This window comes from Orbicella franksi, chromosome 2, assembly GCF_964199315.1.
Source record: "Orbicella franksi chromosome 2, jaOrbFran1.1, whole genome shotgun sequence".
NCBI classification, from domain to species: Eukaryota; Metazoa; Cnidaria; class Anthozoa; order Scleractinia; family Merulinidae; genus Orbicella; species Orbicella franksi.
The window spans coordinates 29,285,366-29,302,975 of NC_138146.1; the positions used below are offsets into that span (position 1 = coordinate 29,285,366).

At 39.6% G+C, this 17,610-nt stretch overlaps 1 protein-coding gene across 1 annotated transcript; it reads left to right on the forward strand.

The window, feature by feature from the left end:
* Positions 1–3,417: 3,417 nt before the first annotated feature.
* Positions 3,418–7,281, forward strand: LOC145479148 (QRFP-like peptide receptor). Its single transcript, XM_081457416.1, has one exon. The coding sequence runs from the start codon at positions 4,780–4,782 to the stop codon at positions 5,866–5,868; it is 1,089 nt and encodes a 362-aa protein (XP_081313542.1). The 5' UTR covers positions 3,418–4,779; the 3' UTR covers positions 5,869–7,281.
* The last annotated feature ends 10,329 nt before the right edge of the window (positions 7,282–17,610 follow it).

Here is a 17,610-nt window from a genome sequence, read left to right on the forward strand (position 1 = left end):
GTCATCATCTTTGTCATCTTCGTCATTATCAAAGACCTCATGCTCTCTATAACCACTGTGAACGGTTTAATACATAACTTTCTATATAAACCATTGTCTTCCTTTCAGTGTCTGGTAAAATTATATTGTCTGTGTCTCTTAGACGTGGAGAATTCTGTCGCTGAGTAAAATTAGGTGTCTTTAATATTTTGTTCATTCTTCAGTACCTTAACTGCTGTCTTTGACCGTAACTTGTTCTCATTACATACACATTTCTTCTTTGTTTTTGTTAAAAAAATACACATTCTGTTTTCATTATTTCCTCTTAGAGAAAAAATACACATTCATTCTATCTGCCTGACACTTTCTATCCTTTCACCTGATCCTTCATTTTCAAGAGAGCAAGTTGTGTAAGTCCGAGCGTGGGAGAGAATGAAGAAGGGAGTGAAATTATTGGGTGGGTGGGTGGGTTGGTTTTTTGTTGCTCTACTTATTTCCTCAGGTGTAGGCCTCTTAATAGTACAGCGAGGACAAGAAGTCAGTCAATTTTACAAGAATTAGCCTGCATGCACTGTACACAGTGTATGGCTGAAAGGCTGGAAATATGAACAGCGATACTATACGTGAGAAAACAAGACTGGATGACAGAGAAATAAAACCACGCGTTCGCTACCCTTGAGGGTAGAAACGTGCTCAGAAGAGTTCAGATAAAGACCTGTTTGTTCCTGAGGTTGAAGAAGACACTTGGGAACTTAGTGATCCCATACATGGCTGTGTTTTTCCAAGGGTACTGTTGTAATGTTTGTAAGTAGGACGAACGAACGAAAAACTTTTACGTTGCTCTGAGAAACCATGACTGTATGTTGTCGTATTCTAGTTTGTATTAAGCTGGTGAAGATTTTGGTAGGAACGAGAATTTGTAGAGAGGTTTTCTTGCGGCGGCTACCGTAGAACGTTTGTAATTTAATACAGAACTAATTTGACTCAAAAGATGTCATAAAGCACTAATTAGAATTTCAGGAAAATGAAACTTATTGGCAGGTGCGAGGCAAGTCGTAATTGCTTTTGTTTTGCATTTGTGTGGAGAACTCTCCCTGATTTGTTAGTTCCTGAATTACACATTTGCAGTTTCCACTGAAAAAGATTTGAATCTTTGCCAGCTTCCTAAGCCTGTGTCGAGTAAACTGATGTATAGATGGTTTAGTGATTTTTCATTGAGTAGCCAGTTCCCCAATTTGATCCTAAGTTCATCTAGCCAAGGGAATTGTCTCAGTCTTGCTGCTTAGTGATAGTAACTGGACCGAGTGGAGTTCAATGCAGGGAGTAATCGTGCGAGCAATTTTAAAATCGGCCTAGCGCTGCGCGCTCGTCTTGAAATTACGAAAACGATTGCCCCATTGCACGACACGTGGTCTAATTGCTAATTAAACGAATCAATAACAATTTTCAGGTCAAATAATTTCTTAATTGATGAAACAATCAATATGATGATCCCCTGCTGGCGCGTCTCGTAGAGGGAATTGGCCGGTGAGGCGTGTCCAATTACAGATATCCAATGACGCAATGTTGTCATTGGATACCTTTAATTGGACACCCACGTGATCGCGCACCAACCACGTGACAAATAGGCGCGTAGCGAACCAACTAGAATCGAGAATTTTGTTATAGATACGATTACACCTGCACTCACCTTCTGTCTGCGGTGATGTGTCTTTCTGATGACATTTGTGTCTTAAACGAAGTTCAACTCCTAGTCCTATCTTATCAGTTGTAGTCATAAAGAAATGCCCGTGTCAAGTGTGGTACTATTTAAAATGATTTTCATTAAAATGTGGCTTAATGAAATCTGACTGTTTGTTATTTTCTGCGCCTATGAACTGCACTGTAAATAGGCTTCGTAGGGGAGCGGGGAAATGATTGGCAAACCTCTTGACAGGCAACTTGTGAACAAATACCTCCCTCTGACCCACCAGGATTGCCCGATATCGTCAGATATGAACGTGTAAAGCAGTGATCTTGAGAGGATTCCACTTGCCTGTTGACATTTATTTCGTTAGTATCAGTAAAAGGTCAGGGGAAAATTATTAGCCTACTTGAACAGCGTTTTTTATCTCCTATTTATCAGGAAAAAACCTTTCTATATTTCTGATTGCTTATAGTTTGAAACAGTAGTTGTTCAAGCAATTAAACAAAAGCATTCTTCAAAAAGAACGCGAAACACCCAATAAGAAAAACGCGTTTGGCCCTAATTAAAGCACGTCATTACTAACAAGCCGAAAAATAAGAGATGCGACTGGGGTACGAGTCAACTGCTCGCCGCCTGTACACATAGAAGTCAGAGACGCTGGGCGCAAGCATTTCTCGACAAAGCTGCCGCTTATATATGAGGAAGTTCTACACTTTCAGGTGAAACAGGGGATAGGACAGTTGTCTGAAGAGTTACGTTTTGCGTGTACCCCGCATATGCAAAGAAAATATGACAATTGCTACCATGGTTCGTCTCTGACGTTATATTTTTGTGTTTGACCGCTGTAAAGATGGATCCACAATTTTCCAGTCTGTTTCAGGCTCTCGGCTAGCAGCCTGACGATCGAAAAAGCGGGCGGGCGACGAGCGGGATCCGGGAGAGAAAAGGATACTTCGCTTTTTTCGATCGTCCCCACTTACCGAAAGCCCGGGAGTTTTCGGACATGAGTGGCGATTAGCCGCTGCTCGCAGATAAGCCCGTTGGGCGTGACTCATTAAGGGAGGCTTAATCTGCAGTGCAAGGGGGCGATAACGAGCGGAAAACTATTAAAAAATGAGTCTTAGTGATGGAACTGTTTGCATAATCATTTCCTATTAATAACTGTGAAACAATTTCCTGCAACAATAAAACACAAGCGCTGGGCGCTGGTCGAGCGCGAGCGGTGCCTTGTGTTACAAATCCATTATCAATGCGGGTATTCGTGATTGACAAGCTCTTGTCTATCGCTAATTTTCTAATCGGGTTATTTTGATTCTGTGAACCATGAAAACGCCCTCACGAGGGGTACATTCAACCCTATCTTTGGCTAGAAGTAACATCGAATTCGCTACCATTTAATTCTTCAGTTACAATTAGCGAACAAAACGACTTCATTGGCTTCCCTGAAATTAAAAAACCTGCTATGCGGCGATTAGCAATGATATTTATCTTGTTGTACATTGCAGCCTTGATTAAATTCTGATCCAATCATTTCGTCCTATGCCGTCATTCCATGAAAGCGATGTTAGAATTTTCAAAAGATTTTAATCTAGGAACAAATAAGGTATTCTTTGTACAGTACACCGCCTTTGACGCAGAGTTCAGCTCTTATTATGAAAGGTGATAATACAAGACTTTTCACGCAATTAACTACATTCAATTGGCCAAAAGCGTGTTATTAAATCTGAATTTTTTTCTAATATTCCTTCAACGCGAGACAATTAGACGTAAATAGGCAGTCTTGGGTTGAGATACTTAATCCGAGCTATTATTGAAGGTTTTTTCAAAGACAATCCGTGCTGCTCACACCTTTTAGAGTTGTTTTTAGAGTCAATATTTTGAAGCTTCCGCGGTTTTTTTTACCAATTCTCATAAGCGATTTCTGCCTTCTGTTTACTGATGCCACTTTCGTCACCCCAGTGTCAACAAAATACTTTACACAACCTTGTTTCTCATGGTGACTCATTCAAACAACTCCAGACAAACAAACCGAGTTCGGGTGGCTCCGATATTGAATTCAACTCTGTGCCTTTTGTACGCTTATTGCCTCATCGCAGGAGACATAAAATTGCTCTTGAAAGCTAAGTTTAAATCGTTAATAAGAGAGCGGAAAAGGAGTGAAACTTCTTTATGGAGTTTTCAATCGAAAAATGGTATGCTTGAATGTTGTGATAGTCAGCTCACTTTCAGAACCGGCTCTGAACCTGTTGTTGTTTTTATGACAAGCTTTGATTGCGTCCATTCAACTCAGTGCGGTGAATGTGGCTGTGCTACTGTCATTACGTTGCATTAGCCTGACAGATGAAAAGATACTTTATAGCTCAGAAAAGCAGAACATCCATCTAAAAGGCTAAAAGGTCATACGAACAAACACAGTAATCGTGTTAGAGGAATGCGTGCCACCACGTATCTGCTAGCAAGGCAAAGTACATCATCAACATGTTACATCCAGAAAGATGCACAATATGTGCGTATAATCAGAAAACGTCGTTTCTTTGAGAATATGTCAAGTCTAAGGATGCACGGCAGTCAAGTGGAACAATAGAAGCGATCTGCTGAATAACTTTGTGATAGCTTAGAAACAGTGCGTCGTGACAAGAAAACATTTCGATATCCGGATTTAGAAACTGGCTAGCGTAATAGGTATTCAACAACTGGATTAAATTACCCACATCAAAGGCGAAAGGCCAAAGGAATTTATTAAGACAAGAGAACGGAACTGACGGAGTAGTTTAATTATCTAAATGGAAATGAATTTGGCGTGTCAAGCAGTATATTTGATTGACCGGTGTTTTTGAGTTGACGCAAACAGTGGGTTTCCAGAAGCTTATAGAACACTGTTTCGTTGATTGACTTCGAATTCACTCATCTAACACTGAGAGCGGATTTCGAGAGTGAAGGCGACAGGATTTCAAGCTTTAATTGGAAAGGAAAGTTTACAGACTTCAGAGAGTGCGACGGCAAAATCCACTTATCAACTACTTGCTAATAGAATTCAAAAAGGTACATCTTCATTGAAAGATTATTAGCACGAAAGGTGGACGAAACGTGGCAAGGTTTTCTGTCTACACGCAATGGCCACGAACGCAAATTTCAGTTCTGCATCACCGCAGTGCACACATGATCTCGATTCACCGACTGAGCAAGTTTTCAAGACTATTGCGTACTTCATCATCATGTTCGGTTCACTGATCGGTAACGTGTTGGTCATATGTGTCGTTATTATTAACAGGCAAATGCGAACTGTCACAAATTATCTCATAGTAAATATGGCCGTGGCAGACCTTCTGATTACAGCCTTTAGCATGCCAGTGACCATTAAACTGCTTGTGACAGGACACATGGATTGGTCAAACGGGGTATTCTCTGACATATTGTGCAAGATCATCCCATTTACCCAATACCTCTCGATAGCAAGCTCAGTTTTGACTTTGACAGCAATCGCTTTTGACCGGTTTTTGGCAGTCGTGTTTCCTTTAAAGCGATACATGACTTTTCAGGTATCATACGGTATAATGGTAGTTGTATGGATCGTGAGCATCGCTGTTACTTCTCCATTTCTTTACGCTCAGAAAGTCATCATGATTAAGGGAGAATGGTTCTGCATGGAGATTTGGACTCCGGCTTTCACAGAAGAGGCATCTAAACACTTGACCATTGTTATCTTCGTCGTTTTTTACCTAGTTCCACTATTAACTATGTCACTACTGTATAGCTTTATCGTTCTCAAACTTTGGGTGAGAAAAGTTCCGGGTAACCAAACCGCCGAAAATCAACGACGCTCTGATAAATCGAAGAAGAAAGTTCTTATTATGCTGATGACAGTGGTGATTCTTTTTGCACTGTGTTGGCTGCCCGTGTACATTAGCCAGTTCATTTATTTCTTCGATAAAGAGAACTTTCCTTGTGGTCCTCCGGCGGTCCTCAGTTTCATGGGTTACTTTCTGGGTCACGCAAACAGTGCAATAAATCCCACTATATATGCGATATTTAATTCTAACTTTCGCAAAGGATTCAGAGACATTTTGCTGTGTCGTTGTCGTAGGAACAGGGTAGCTCCGCAGACCAACGTAGGGTCAGCAATTGGCCGAGATGGTACTTTTGGCGGGGTTGCCTTGACGCGCGTGCGTCCTCGCGCGCCCTCGAATTTACAATACAGCTAAAGAGGGAAAAGAAACCAAGATTATCGTTCCACGTATTATCGTTCCATAAAACGCAACATTTCAAAACTTTACACTGAAGGTTGTACGTTTTATTACACATCTCACAATATCATTAGATTGACTCGCTGTGAAATAAGTCCTTTAAAAAGCCTTTGCTGGCAGGTGTTATATTTTCCAACAGAAAACAATTAGCAATTTATAACAAGCTTGAAAAGATTGTATTGCACGCCCGATTTTTGTAAATCGCAACTGTACGACATGTAAACACAGTGTATTGAAAGCCGTGTCAAGCATTAGCAGTAAGTGATGAAAATGTTTTCAAATCCTCGCACGAAACCCAACGCCTCAGGCTAGGCGATCCATTTAAATGTTTATCTACCCCCTTCAGCCGTAAAAAAGAAATTGATTTTGAATTTCCGTTACTCTATGTTGTATACTCTGTAAACTTGTCAGTATTAAAAACGTAATAAAGTTTATCATCTTTATCGAGATAGAAAAGCTTATCCGATTTCTGACTACTATCTATCTAGGTAAATGCGAACTCTTTTGAGTAGAAGAGTCGACATTGTTCGATTTGATAACGTCCAGAAAACAACAAATAAATAATTTTTTTTTACACAACAGCTCTTCATTGTGTCGTGACGAACTTAAGTAAACACTGAAGTTACATTGTCTAAAATCTAAACTGTAATATCCTTTTCCTAGTTTTAAGATTGTCAAAGCAATCACATCTTTTGATCGATGATCAGTGCATCTTTTACTTTGTATCGCTAACTGACCTCACGATTAAGTAAGATAATGGCATGAATTGAAGAGAGTCGCTTTTACATTTCTAATTTTCTGTACGTGAAAAACGAAAACTTTCTTCAATTTCGCATTATAAAACATCCATTTACGATGAGGATATAGAGTTTAATTATCCATTTTTTTCACACGAGGTCTGGTGAACTAGAATAGACATTGTCAGTTAAATCTGAGTCTATATTTTTACCTTTCGTTTTTAAAGGCTCGCTTTATAAGACTAAGAATTGAACATGACAGCCTCAAACTCAAAATCAAAAAGCATCAATTTTAATTGAACACTGCCTTGCATGTCAGTTTCGTAGCACAAAACTGCCAACAAATCTAAGAGTTGAATGACGATTTTACCCAGACAAAAGTTTCCAATATAAAATACTTGTCAAAAATGTTTCAGGCACTGTCAGTCCAAAAATTGCTTTCATCTTCTCTTGTTATTTCTTCTGTCAATAGTTATTTTGAGCACACATATATATCACCCTGCTGTGAGAGATTGTTCAATACTTGTTGACTTTATTAGTTCACATGCATATTGTATGAGGTTCCATGTTTGGTTCTATTTCTCGCCACAGGCGTTATGAAACAAGCGGATGTACATTTTCCATTGTGCAAAGAACGAACTGTAAATAAAGGCATTTCTCTTAGATCTAATGAGTATACATTGCAAGAAAACAATCTTACTTCCTTTTTGATTGTTAGTCATTTCTTTTAGATTTAATGAGTATATATTGCAAGAAAACAATCTTATTTCGTTTTTGATTGTTAGTGAATAAAGAAGTATTAAAAGGTTCGTTGGATCCTTTTTCTCAGTTACAGGCTGCTGTTGTCAGCAGGATGCGTAAAAAAAAGCTGAAAAAGACATGCTGAAAGAAAAGAAGGGACTAGACTAGCAAACAGTTAGACAAGTACTCAAGCAGTGGAGCACTACTCAAGATAAAGCAATTAAACTATTATTTCGTAGTTTACTCGGACAGACATTGTTCAAACTGCATGTTTTATTATGTTTAATTTTCGCTCGGTTAGGAAAATTTGGCATGAGTTGTTCAGTAGTTGTTGTCCCTAGAAAATAAACACCTCTACAGAGTTTTTGCCAAAACAAATTTACTATCACAACACCAAAATCGTTGATTCACGTGCATCTCGGCAGGCTGCCTTCTCAAAATTCACTGCCTAATAGAAATGGCTTTCTTCGTCCGGTGCTGAACAAAAACACTACGGAGAACAAAATAACAGCTTCCGTTTTATGTTTAAGTGTGCCTGCAGGGCAGTGAGGTATTTCCTGAAGTGGGACACGTACAGTTTTTAATTTGCTGCTGAATAAGATCGGAAATGTCATACTAAAAAGATTTGACGTACTGCCGACTATAAACACTCTTAACACGACCAGTACTGTCGTAAATCATTATTTAAAAGGAGCCTATAACGTCTTTTTCATACTTTATATTGTGAAGACCACAGGAAAGGAGCACGTCTCTAGTTTTCGATCGTTCTTGGATATCGCGCAGCATGTCCAAGATGTGATAAAATTTGCAAATTAAGGCTGCAAGAAATAGCCTTATGATATTTATTTCAAAAAGCTGATTCATGTAACTTTCCAAAGTCAGTTAAACACAAATCTGATGAAAATAAACATTATGAACCGAGGTTCTTGACTCAAGCATTTGACTTTACATGCCTTCGATGCACATGTACATTTGCCCCCACAAAGGGCTACTAGGAGAAGTCGATGTTCACAAAATTGTTTCGGAGGTGGGATGGGGGAGAGTTTATTCCAACGTCCAACTATAGCCAGAGGGCCGAGAGGGGGCTTCGAAAGGGTGAATATATAGGACTAACCGTGAGAGCTTTCACTATAGTTTCTGGAAATAATACAAAACGCAAATGCCGCCATTGAAGGAACATGGTCGTGATCCCATCGGTCCAGCATTGTGAACATATCCTTCGGCAGCGCTAGCGATTCACTATATGATTGTTACAACCAGTACTAACCTTTCCATTGAGAGAAACCGCTGTCAAACGAGACCGTACTCGCAATCACTCGGTGCACTCTGGGAAGGAGATTTTGATTGTATTCAAATTCGATTCAAATATTCAAAGTGAGAAGGCGCGGAGTTTTTCAACCAAGTAAGCTAGCTACAGTTATTTGGTCGTGCTTTTGACCAAACATGTTGCTCATGTCTAGTTTACGGTAAATTGGAGGAACTCAAGCTTTGATATCTATGTTTAACCAGGTCACTAGCTGCTGATGATTGTCGCAGGGTCTGTCTGACTTGCATTACAACTCTAGCTTGAAAAGCCGGCCCACGTTGTGCGTCGTATTTCCAGTTCAAGGTAAGCTCACAAAATGTTTTTAATTGTGCTCATTATGGTTATAAACAAGTGAAAACTGGTTATGGGCGTTATAAGCAATGCTTCATTCCATTGAAAATTATGTTCACACGATTAATTATTGACCAGTAAGAGTTGTTGAATTAGGCCCTTCGGTGTACGTGAGCGAAATGCAAACTTTAGTCAGTGAAGTATCCATCACACCTCAATGGAAAATAGATATTTGTTTTGTCGGTTCTTGATTTTTTTTTTTCCCCAAAGTCCCTTGTTTTCTTGCAGCATTCCATTGCTGTTGCTCGCATTTGGGTGGATTTGCAAAACATTCAATTCTTTCCTGTCTTGAGTGAGTTTGTTGTCCATTGCACACTGATTGTTAAATTGTTTGATATTGCTGTGTACTAGTTTACTTAACAGGTAGTGGATGCTGCCTGTAAGTTAGCATGTATAGAGCAGTATGTCGCGGAGCTGAATAATTTTTTTTGTGCATAAGATACAGCAATAAAGAGGGGTGAGGCGTTGTGTGACACGTAGTCACAAAAGTGATAGGTGAAGGTGAATGAAGAGGGTTAGCAGTTAAGAAAGGGAATTATATAGCCCCCAAAAAATGGAATACCGAAATCGTGTTTTGTTGTCTTGTTCTTGTTCTGAAAAAGAATTTAAAAAATTACCAAGCCAACAGGGTAAGGCAAAACAAACGTATAACCCATAGGAAGAGAATACAGTAAGATTTCACTGGTTACTCTACTGAGAACGAGCTATGCAGCAAAAAGAGAAACAAACGTAATCTACATACATTGCTTACTGGTGAGTCCTAAGTTTGTTCACTGCTTCTAATAATCAACTACATGCATCAAGGCAGGTTAAATTTGGCTACTTGAATATCTGATTTAATGTATGGCATGTCACTGAGATGTTTAATCAGAATTCTTCTCAAGTTAAAGGTGTCATCACAAGTGTGCACTGTTAACAATAATTACTTTTTTGCCAATGTTTGGAAGGGGTGGTGGGCCGGCTGGGGGTAGTGGGTTGGGGTGGGAAGTTGATGGCCTAATGGTTAGTCAGCTGGACTCTGGATCAATAGGTCCAACATGAAGCCCAAGCTGGGGTTGCTGCGTCATGTTCTCAGGCACGACACCTTACCCTTGCAATGCTTTTCTCCACCCAAGAGTGTAATGGTACTGGCCAATTTGTTAGGGCAACCTGACAATTGCTGGGGGTCACCTGCAATGGACTAGCATCCCATCCAAGGGGAGAAGCAACACTCCTAGACACTTCATATTACAGAAACTGGAGTGGAGCACCCGTGCTGATGATCCATCTGACTTCTCTGTTCCCTTGGGAATGGAACAGACTTTCAAGCCCTGCAGCCAGGGAAAACATCACTGGAATGTACCCATTCTTAGCCACAAAGACTGGCAGGGGGATTTGGTGTCCTGTTTGAAACAAACCTTTCACCATTTAAGTCCAACACCCTTCACTGGATATACCATGAAACGTTTAAGTGAGGGAGGGAAAGGGCGTTTGTTAACATGCACTTTTAGCAAGCAGTTATGCAACAGATGACTAGAAATGTGGAATGGCAGATTGGGACCAGGGCTGTAGTGGATTGTGTAATGGGGTGGGAAATCAGGGAATGGTACCCCTTGAGTTTGGTTGTACAGTCAGGTTGATTCAGGAATCTACGGTGAAGGACAATTCCTCAGTAGTGATTTGGTTAGTACATGTTATTGCGGTCACCGAGGTTAGAATTCAGACCTCTGAATGAGTCTTTTTGTTATAGGAAAAAGACAGGTTATAAAACAACAGTTATTTGTGCTTGATATTCAGATGACATGCCTTATTTGGATGATGCACAGCTTCTGATTGGCTGTTGAAAATTGGGAGAATGATGTATTGCATGCTTGGTTGGGATGATGTCACTTGTTTTAGGCCATAACAGAGCAGCAGATGGGGTGGAAAGAAAGTCGTGGTTGGTGATCCTTTTATCATTTCAGAGACGTCTCCATCCTTTTGGCATTTAGCTCGAGATGTTTGAGTGTTTCTTGCAGGAACTACAGTGCAAGGATTTTCTAGTTGTCACGAAGCATCATCTTCCATGTACTTAGGAGAAGTCTCAAGCAATGAACTGACACACCTTGACAAAGAAGTAACCTACATCAGTCACATGAGGTGGAGAGGATTCACCATGCTTTTGCACAAAGGTGTTACAGCAGCAAAGGTGGAGGCAATGCAGATGTGGTGATGGCGCAGCACTGGAGCGCATGGTTGGAGGCAAAGGTTGGCGCGCGTGGTGCAGGGGTGCATGTGCGACATCTTTGTTGCTGTGACACCTTTAGGCAGACAACCTGAATCCTCCTCAGTTCATGCGATTGCTGTTAGCCACCTCTTCATCAGGATGTGTCATTTCATCACCTGGTACTTTTCCTGAATGCATGGATGATTTTGCTTCATCACAGCCAGAAAATCCTTACACTGTAGTTCCTGCAAGAGATACACTTGAGCATCTTGAACTGAATGCCTGAAGGACAGAAATGTCACTGACATGAAAGAAAGATCTGCCACCATGACTCACTCTCCACCCCACCTGCTGTCATTATAGCCTGGAACATGTAACATTATTTCTACTGGGCATGGAATGCATTATTTTCCCAATTTTCAACAAAAAATCAAAAGCTGAGTTTCATCCCTATCAGATGTGGCATTTAAATATCAAAAGGAATAATTGTTGTTACAAAGGCTGCCTGTCTTTTTTCTATAATAAAAAATGGCTCCTTCAGAACTCTGAATAGTGGCCTTGGTTACCAAAACACCACATGCCGACCACATCACCACTGGGGGATTGTCCTTCATTGTGGGTTCTTGAATCAACTTGCCTGTACAGCCACACTCGAGGAGCATCACTCTCCAATGTCCTCTCCTCATTCCATGATCCACCATTGCCCTGGTCCCAACCCACCTTTTTACATTTCCAGCCATCTGCTGTGTAGCTGTCTGTTTAAAATGCACGTTAACCAATGTCCTTTTCCCTCCCTCACTTGAAGGTTTTGTTTGTACATCCAGTCAAGGGGGTTAAACTTTTATGGGAAAAGGTTTGCTTTAAACAGGACATCAAATCCCTTGTCTGGTCTTTGTGGCTCAGAATGAGAACACTTTAGTGATTATTTCTCTGGCTGCAGGGCAGGGAACTCTGTTCCACCCCTTTGGGATATGGATGAGCCAGATGGCTCATCAGTGCTGGTGTTTCCCTTTGGTCTCTGCGACATGAAATGCCTAGGGGTATTGCCACTCTCTTTCTGGATGGGATTCTAGTCTATCACAGGTTACCCCTTGTTTTTGTCAGGTTGCCCTTACAATCGGTCAGTACCATTTCCACTCCTTGGAGGGGAGAGGTACTGGGAGAGTCAAGTGTCTTGCCTGAGAACATGATAGAGCAACTCTGGCTTGGGCTCCATTTTGGACCTGTTGATCCAGAGTCCAACTGATTTACCATTAGGCCATCAACTTCCACCCCTGCTCAACCTCCAACTACCCCCTCCCAACATTGGCAAAAAAGGTATTGTTAACAGTGCACACTTGTCATGACAACATTAAATCATGAAGAATTTTGATTCAACATCTCAAAGGCAGGCCATACATCAATTTGGATGTTCGAGCAGCCAAATTTAGGCTGTCTAGACACTTGTAGTTGACTGATGCTAGCAGCTGGCACTGAATTGACTTGCCAGTAGGACTTACTGGTAGCTAAGGCTAAAGTATAGTCCTTTCCCACCTTTCACAATTAGTTTGTCTGGTACAGTTTATACCTTATGATGGGGCTTTTGCGAGATGCTTGAAAAGGTCTTGAAAATTCTGAAAAGTAAGTGTTCTCCTCATAAAAGTCTTGAAGTTTTACCACTAGACCCTTTTACCTCTAGAATCCTCTTGAAATGTTCATGAATGCCAATGACTATGAGGAGCATTAAAACAATATTTTGTCACCACAATATGGCTGGGGAAACATTAATGGATATGGAAAAGACAAAATTTATAGGCCAGGCAGAGGCCATTTTAAGGGAATGTCCATACATATTAAAGAGTCTCCAAGCAGCTTTGTTGGTCAAACCTAAAATTTTATAATATAAATAAACTTTTCAGCAATCTTCCCTTTATTTGGTGGATTTACGTTTGGGGTAGCAACAAGAAACAGAAAACCTCTGAATTAGTAAAACTTGAAGTTGTGCCTCCAGATTGACATGTATTGGTATGGTGGATACTTTGCTCATAATTAAAGTTTGTTCTTGATCAGATTGATGACCTAACATGGTGATAAGAATGAGGAGTTTAATTTGAAATTAGAGCCCTATAGTGACTAGATCTTAAGGAGATCATGTAACTCTCATGACTTGTAATGTCATACCAACCAGAATTTTGCAGGACTCAATTGTAAAATGTCTAAGTCAACATATTTTGTCAGTGTCTAATCTTACAACATGTGCTAAAGAAAAAGGTAGGCCTTTCAAACTGTTTAGGTCCAGCTTTGAAATGAAAAAAGTGAAAAAAGAAGTCAGGATGGATGACTCCCCCCTCCCCTTCCCTTCCTCTGCCTTTTAAAAAATTGTTCTAATTTTATTGCAGCATATATTTGTGACTGTGACAAATGTTAATGTACTTTGCATTTTTAGTATGGAACATGAAACTTAATATGAAATATTCTTGGAGGTATTCTAAAACAGGCATGATTCATGACAAGTACATGAAGTTGAGAAATTCAACTGCACGGGATGGGATCAGTGATGGTGCTTGTTAGAAGACCACAAGTGGATTGTCAGAACAGCACAACAGCGTCAAAATGAATCACCAGCCCTGTGTGTTGTCACAGTACAGAGTGTGAATACATGGTCTGGGTTAAGTTGCTTGAGGTAGATTACAGTACATTCAAAGTGCATTGTATGATGAAGTTAATGTTGTCAGTCTTGTTCATTTTGCTTTTTCTTTGATAAGAAGTTTTAAGGGGTTTATTTTAACACCTGCAGTGCACCAGGTGCTAAAATTTTGCCCTTTGTGTAATCATGCAACAAAAAGCTAATGGTTGCTTTAAAAAGCAGAAACAGTTGTTTACAAGTGTCTTTGTAAGGATTGGATGAAAAAATTCCTCATAATCTTTTTTTTTTTTAATTTTTATAGAGAGATGATAGAGTATTGATTTCAAAATAATATACTCTATCATCCATTTTAGCATTCCACACCATGAGCAATCAGTTTAGCAATGAGCAATCAGGGATGGTTAGGCCAAATAGTCTAAAGCTGTGGGAAGTCCTTTGCAAAGCAGGGATCACACAGAGTGTGCAGACGTACACATAGCCATACATTGTATGCTTGAATGCATGAATGTAAGGCCTCAGTGCAAGGAATTGTATGTTTCAACTAAGCTGATGACATTACGTTTAAGAAAAACAGCAATCTTACATCATGCCTAAGTCCAAAAAGAAAAGAACTTTGGAGGCAAAAAAAAATTTGAAAGTTACTCTGCAAGAACAAAATGCTACTGAAGATTAGTCATGGTAGATGACCAGACCTCCAGTTCCCCTCTATGTAAATCCTATGATCTCAACAACTTTTCATTAAAAAGATTATAAAGCATAGCATGTTTAACCCAAAGGATCTAACCCAAAGGATCCAAACCCAAAGGATCTTCAGCAAAGGGCAGAATTATATCTATGGCTTCCTGGGTTCCATGTGTATTAGTGTTAATCACCTCCTGAATATATCAAGCTTCAGTAGCAGAAAGAATGGTGTCAGAAGGGAAGAAAGGCAGGAAATTTGTGTATTAGCAGCAGTGGAGTGTGATGAAGGAATTTTTGTCTTCAAAAGCACCAGAACTGTGAATTTGAAGCATCATGGCAGTTTACACTACACCATCACTGCAGCCTATAAATGGAAGGATTCTGTCTTTCAAAATGGAAATTATTTCTGTAATTGTGCCAATGCTATGTCAACACCATCAATGTTAACAAGAAATCTAATGAAGTAAAGGCTGGACAGGCTGGACTGCATGGTTTTGTGTTGTGGGATGGGAATGGCTTGTGTAAAGTTATGAATATTGCTATCTAACAGATGCGGATAAGGAACACCCTGAGAAGATTCTGTATTTAAGCAACCATTTTATGCCACGGAAACATGTTATTTTAAGGGGTCAAGTTTGGATTCACCAATCAAGCTGAACATGAGGTTATTGATTGATTATGATGTGATATTGAGCCACCTGGCAGAATCCTGTGAATTTGAGGACCTGTGTGAAAGTTTAATCATGATATATTAGTTATTGGCTTTCAAGATTGCAGTATTAAGAGAATGGTTAGTCTCTGCCTCACCACTATGCATACTGCACACCATGTACATTGCAATGTTGGGATGTCAGTATTATTTTCATGCCATCATACTGATGGCTGAAATGGTAGTGTACAGGTCTAGGCACACAACTGGTCTGGACATACAGCCTGATCTAATATTGGTCAGGTTTTTTTGTTTCATGTCTTATTGGGTATTTGATCCAGACTGAGGGCAAGTCACTTTCCCATTACTATATAACATTGGGTTTGGTTGGTCGACTGGATAGTCTGATATATTTTGAAATGGTGCTGCCATTGGTTCAGGTGCTGTTTCTGTTATGCTCTCCTGTGTTGGATTGCCAAGGGTGTTGCTGAGAATGTTGGGATGTGGAGGAAAGCAGCACAGGCACAGGATTACTGTGGGTAGTATGTCAACAGTCGGTTGCTTCATGCAAGACCATGGAAAGAGAGTATATATTGGTGGGGACATTGCTGGAGGCAACCCTGGCCCTGAAGAATGTCCTGGGGGTGTGTCTATGTGAGGAGAGCTTCTTGCAAGTTGAGTTTCCCAGACTGGGGGTGTGTCTTTGTGAGAAGGGCTTCTTGTAAGTTGAGTTTCCAAGACTGGGGGTGTGTCTTTGTGAGAAGGGCTTCTTGTAAGTTGAGTTTCCCAGACTGGGGGTGTGTCTATGTGGGAAGGGCTTCTTGCAAGTTGAGTTTCTCAGCCTGGAGGTGTGTCTATGTGAGAAGGGCTTCTTGCAAGTTGAGTTTCTCAGCCTGGAGGTGTGTCTTTGTGAGAAGGGCTTCTTGCAAGTTGAGTTTCCCAGACTGGGGGTGTGTCTATGTGAAAAGGGCTCCTTGCAAGATGAGTTTCCCAGACCTAAAAGAGCTAGACACATTTTTCTCAGGGTTGCAAATGTTTCGTATCAGTTTGCATGCCAGGCCAGAATTTGACATCTTTACACAGTTGTATGTTCAACTTTGGGCCGAAGTATGCAACAAAAGCGTCCTGTAACATGTTGGTATTTTTTTTTTGCTTGACTGCTTGTCTTGATAGGTGCAGAATGGTTGTAGGAAATCAGATATTGTTCTTTATCAATTCTGTCTTGTACAGTTTGTTCAGCAAATCATATTATTTTATAAAATACACCAATTTTTATTCTTTTGATTGGCCCTAGAATGGGAGTAAGCCTTCCCCCAGCTGTTATCCCACTGTCATTTTGCTTTGTTTTCTTAATTTGCATATATGTAGCAAAGTATCTTTAAAATTAAACTTTAACTTAGAGATCATAATTTGCTTCTATGAGTAAAAGAACCATCAGCAAGGCTAAGATGTAAGAGAAACCAGCTTCTTGAAATAAACACTGAATGTTTTAAAAATAGTTTTATCATTATCAGTAGGTTATGTGTTAAGTATAAATTAACAGTAATTATAGTCTTACCTTTTTATCATTTTAGCCTTTTTTAAATTTGGAAAACTACTTTTTAGATATGTTTTTAATCATTTCGATCTTTCATTAATTGTAACACTTGATACGTATTTTTATCAAATGAATCAAGACATTATGATTATTACTATTATTATTACATTTGGAGGTAACTCTTTCACTTTTATTTTGTAATAATTGTAGGTTGTGGACTTAGAACTTGTTCTGGTTCTAGATCTGTAGACTTTGCACCAAATATAGGGCTTGTGTAACACTAGAAAAGTACAATACAAATGATACAATGAAGGTTTTTCCTGGATGCAAATTAATAGAAGTAACAAGATGAAAGGGTAAAACAAAGTAATGACGAATGATTAGGGACATCCAAAAGTAAATAGGCACCCTGAAAGGAAGTTAGAAGGGTTGGCTGTAATTGAAAACTTCCTTGAATTTGGAAACATGAATAAAGGGAAGAAATGCTACAGCAATGTAATAATAAGATAATAAAAATCATATGCAAGCATTTTGCAAAAGTAAAATTATATAAATACCTAGATGAACTTCAAGTTCATTCCTGAAAGCTGACAAACTGCCTGCTTTAACAACAAGTGGTTGGTCGTTATATGACTTAATTATCCTGGTAAAGAATGCCGCATAATAAAATTATGCATTAACCTTCCTGCTTTCAACATTAAACTTTTACAGAATGATTTGCTTTTGAATTCAAAAACATTGTTTGAGTCGAGATGACTTAGACAGAAAACAACAAACTGCAGCATGCTGCAACATACAGTCACATTTTTTTTGCAAATTAAGTATCAAAAATATTCCTCAACAGGCCGATGTTGACAGAAGCTTGGGCTAAGTCTTGCACCTTAAAT

What these genes read in the sequence shown, in the direction of transcription:
- LOC145479148 (XM_081457416.1), top strand. Translation starts at nt 4,780, where the DNA reads ATGGCCACGAACGCAAATTTCAGTTCTGCATCACCGCAGTGCACACAT.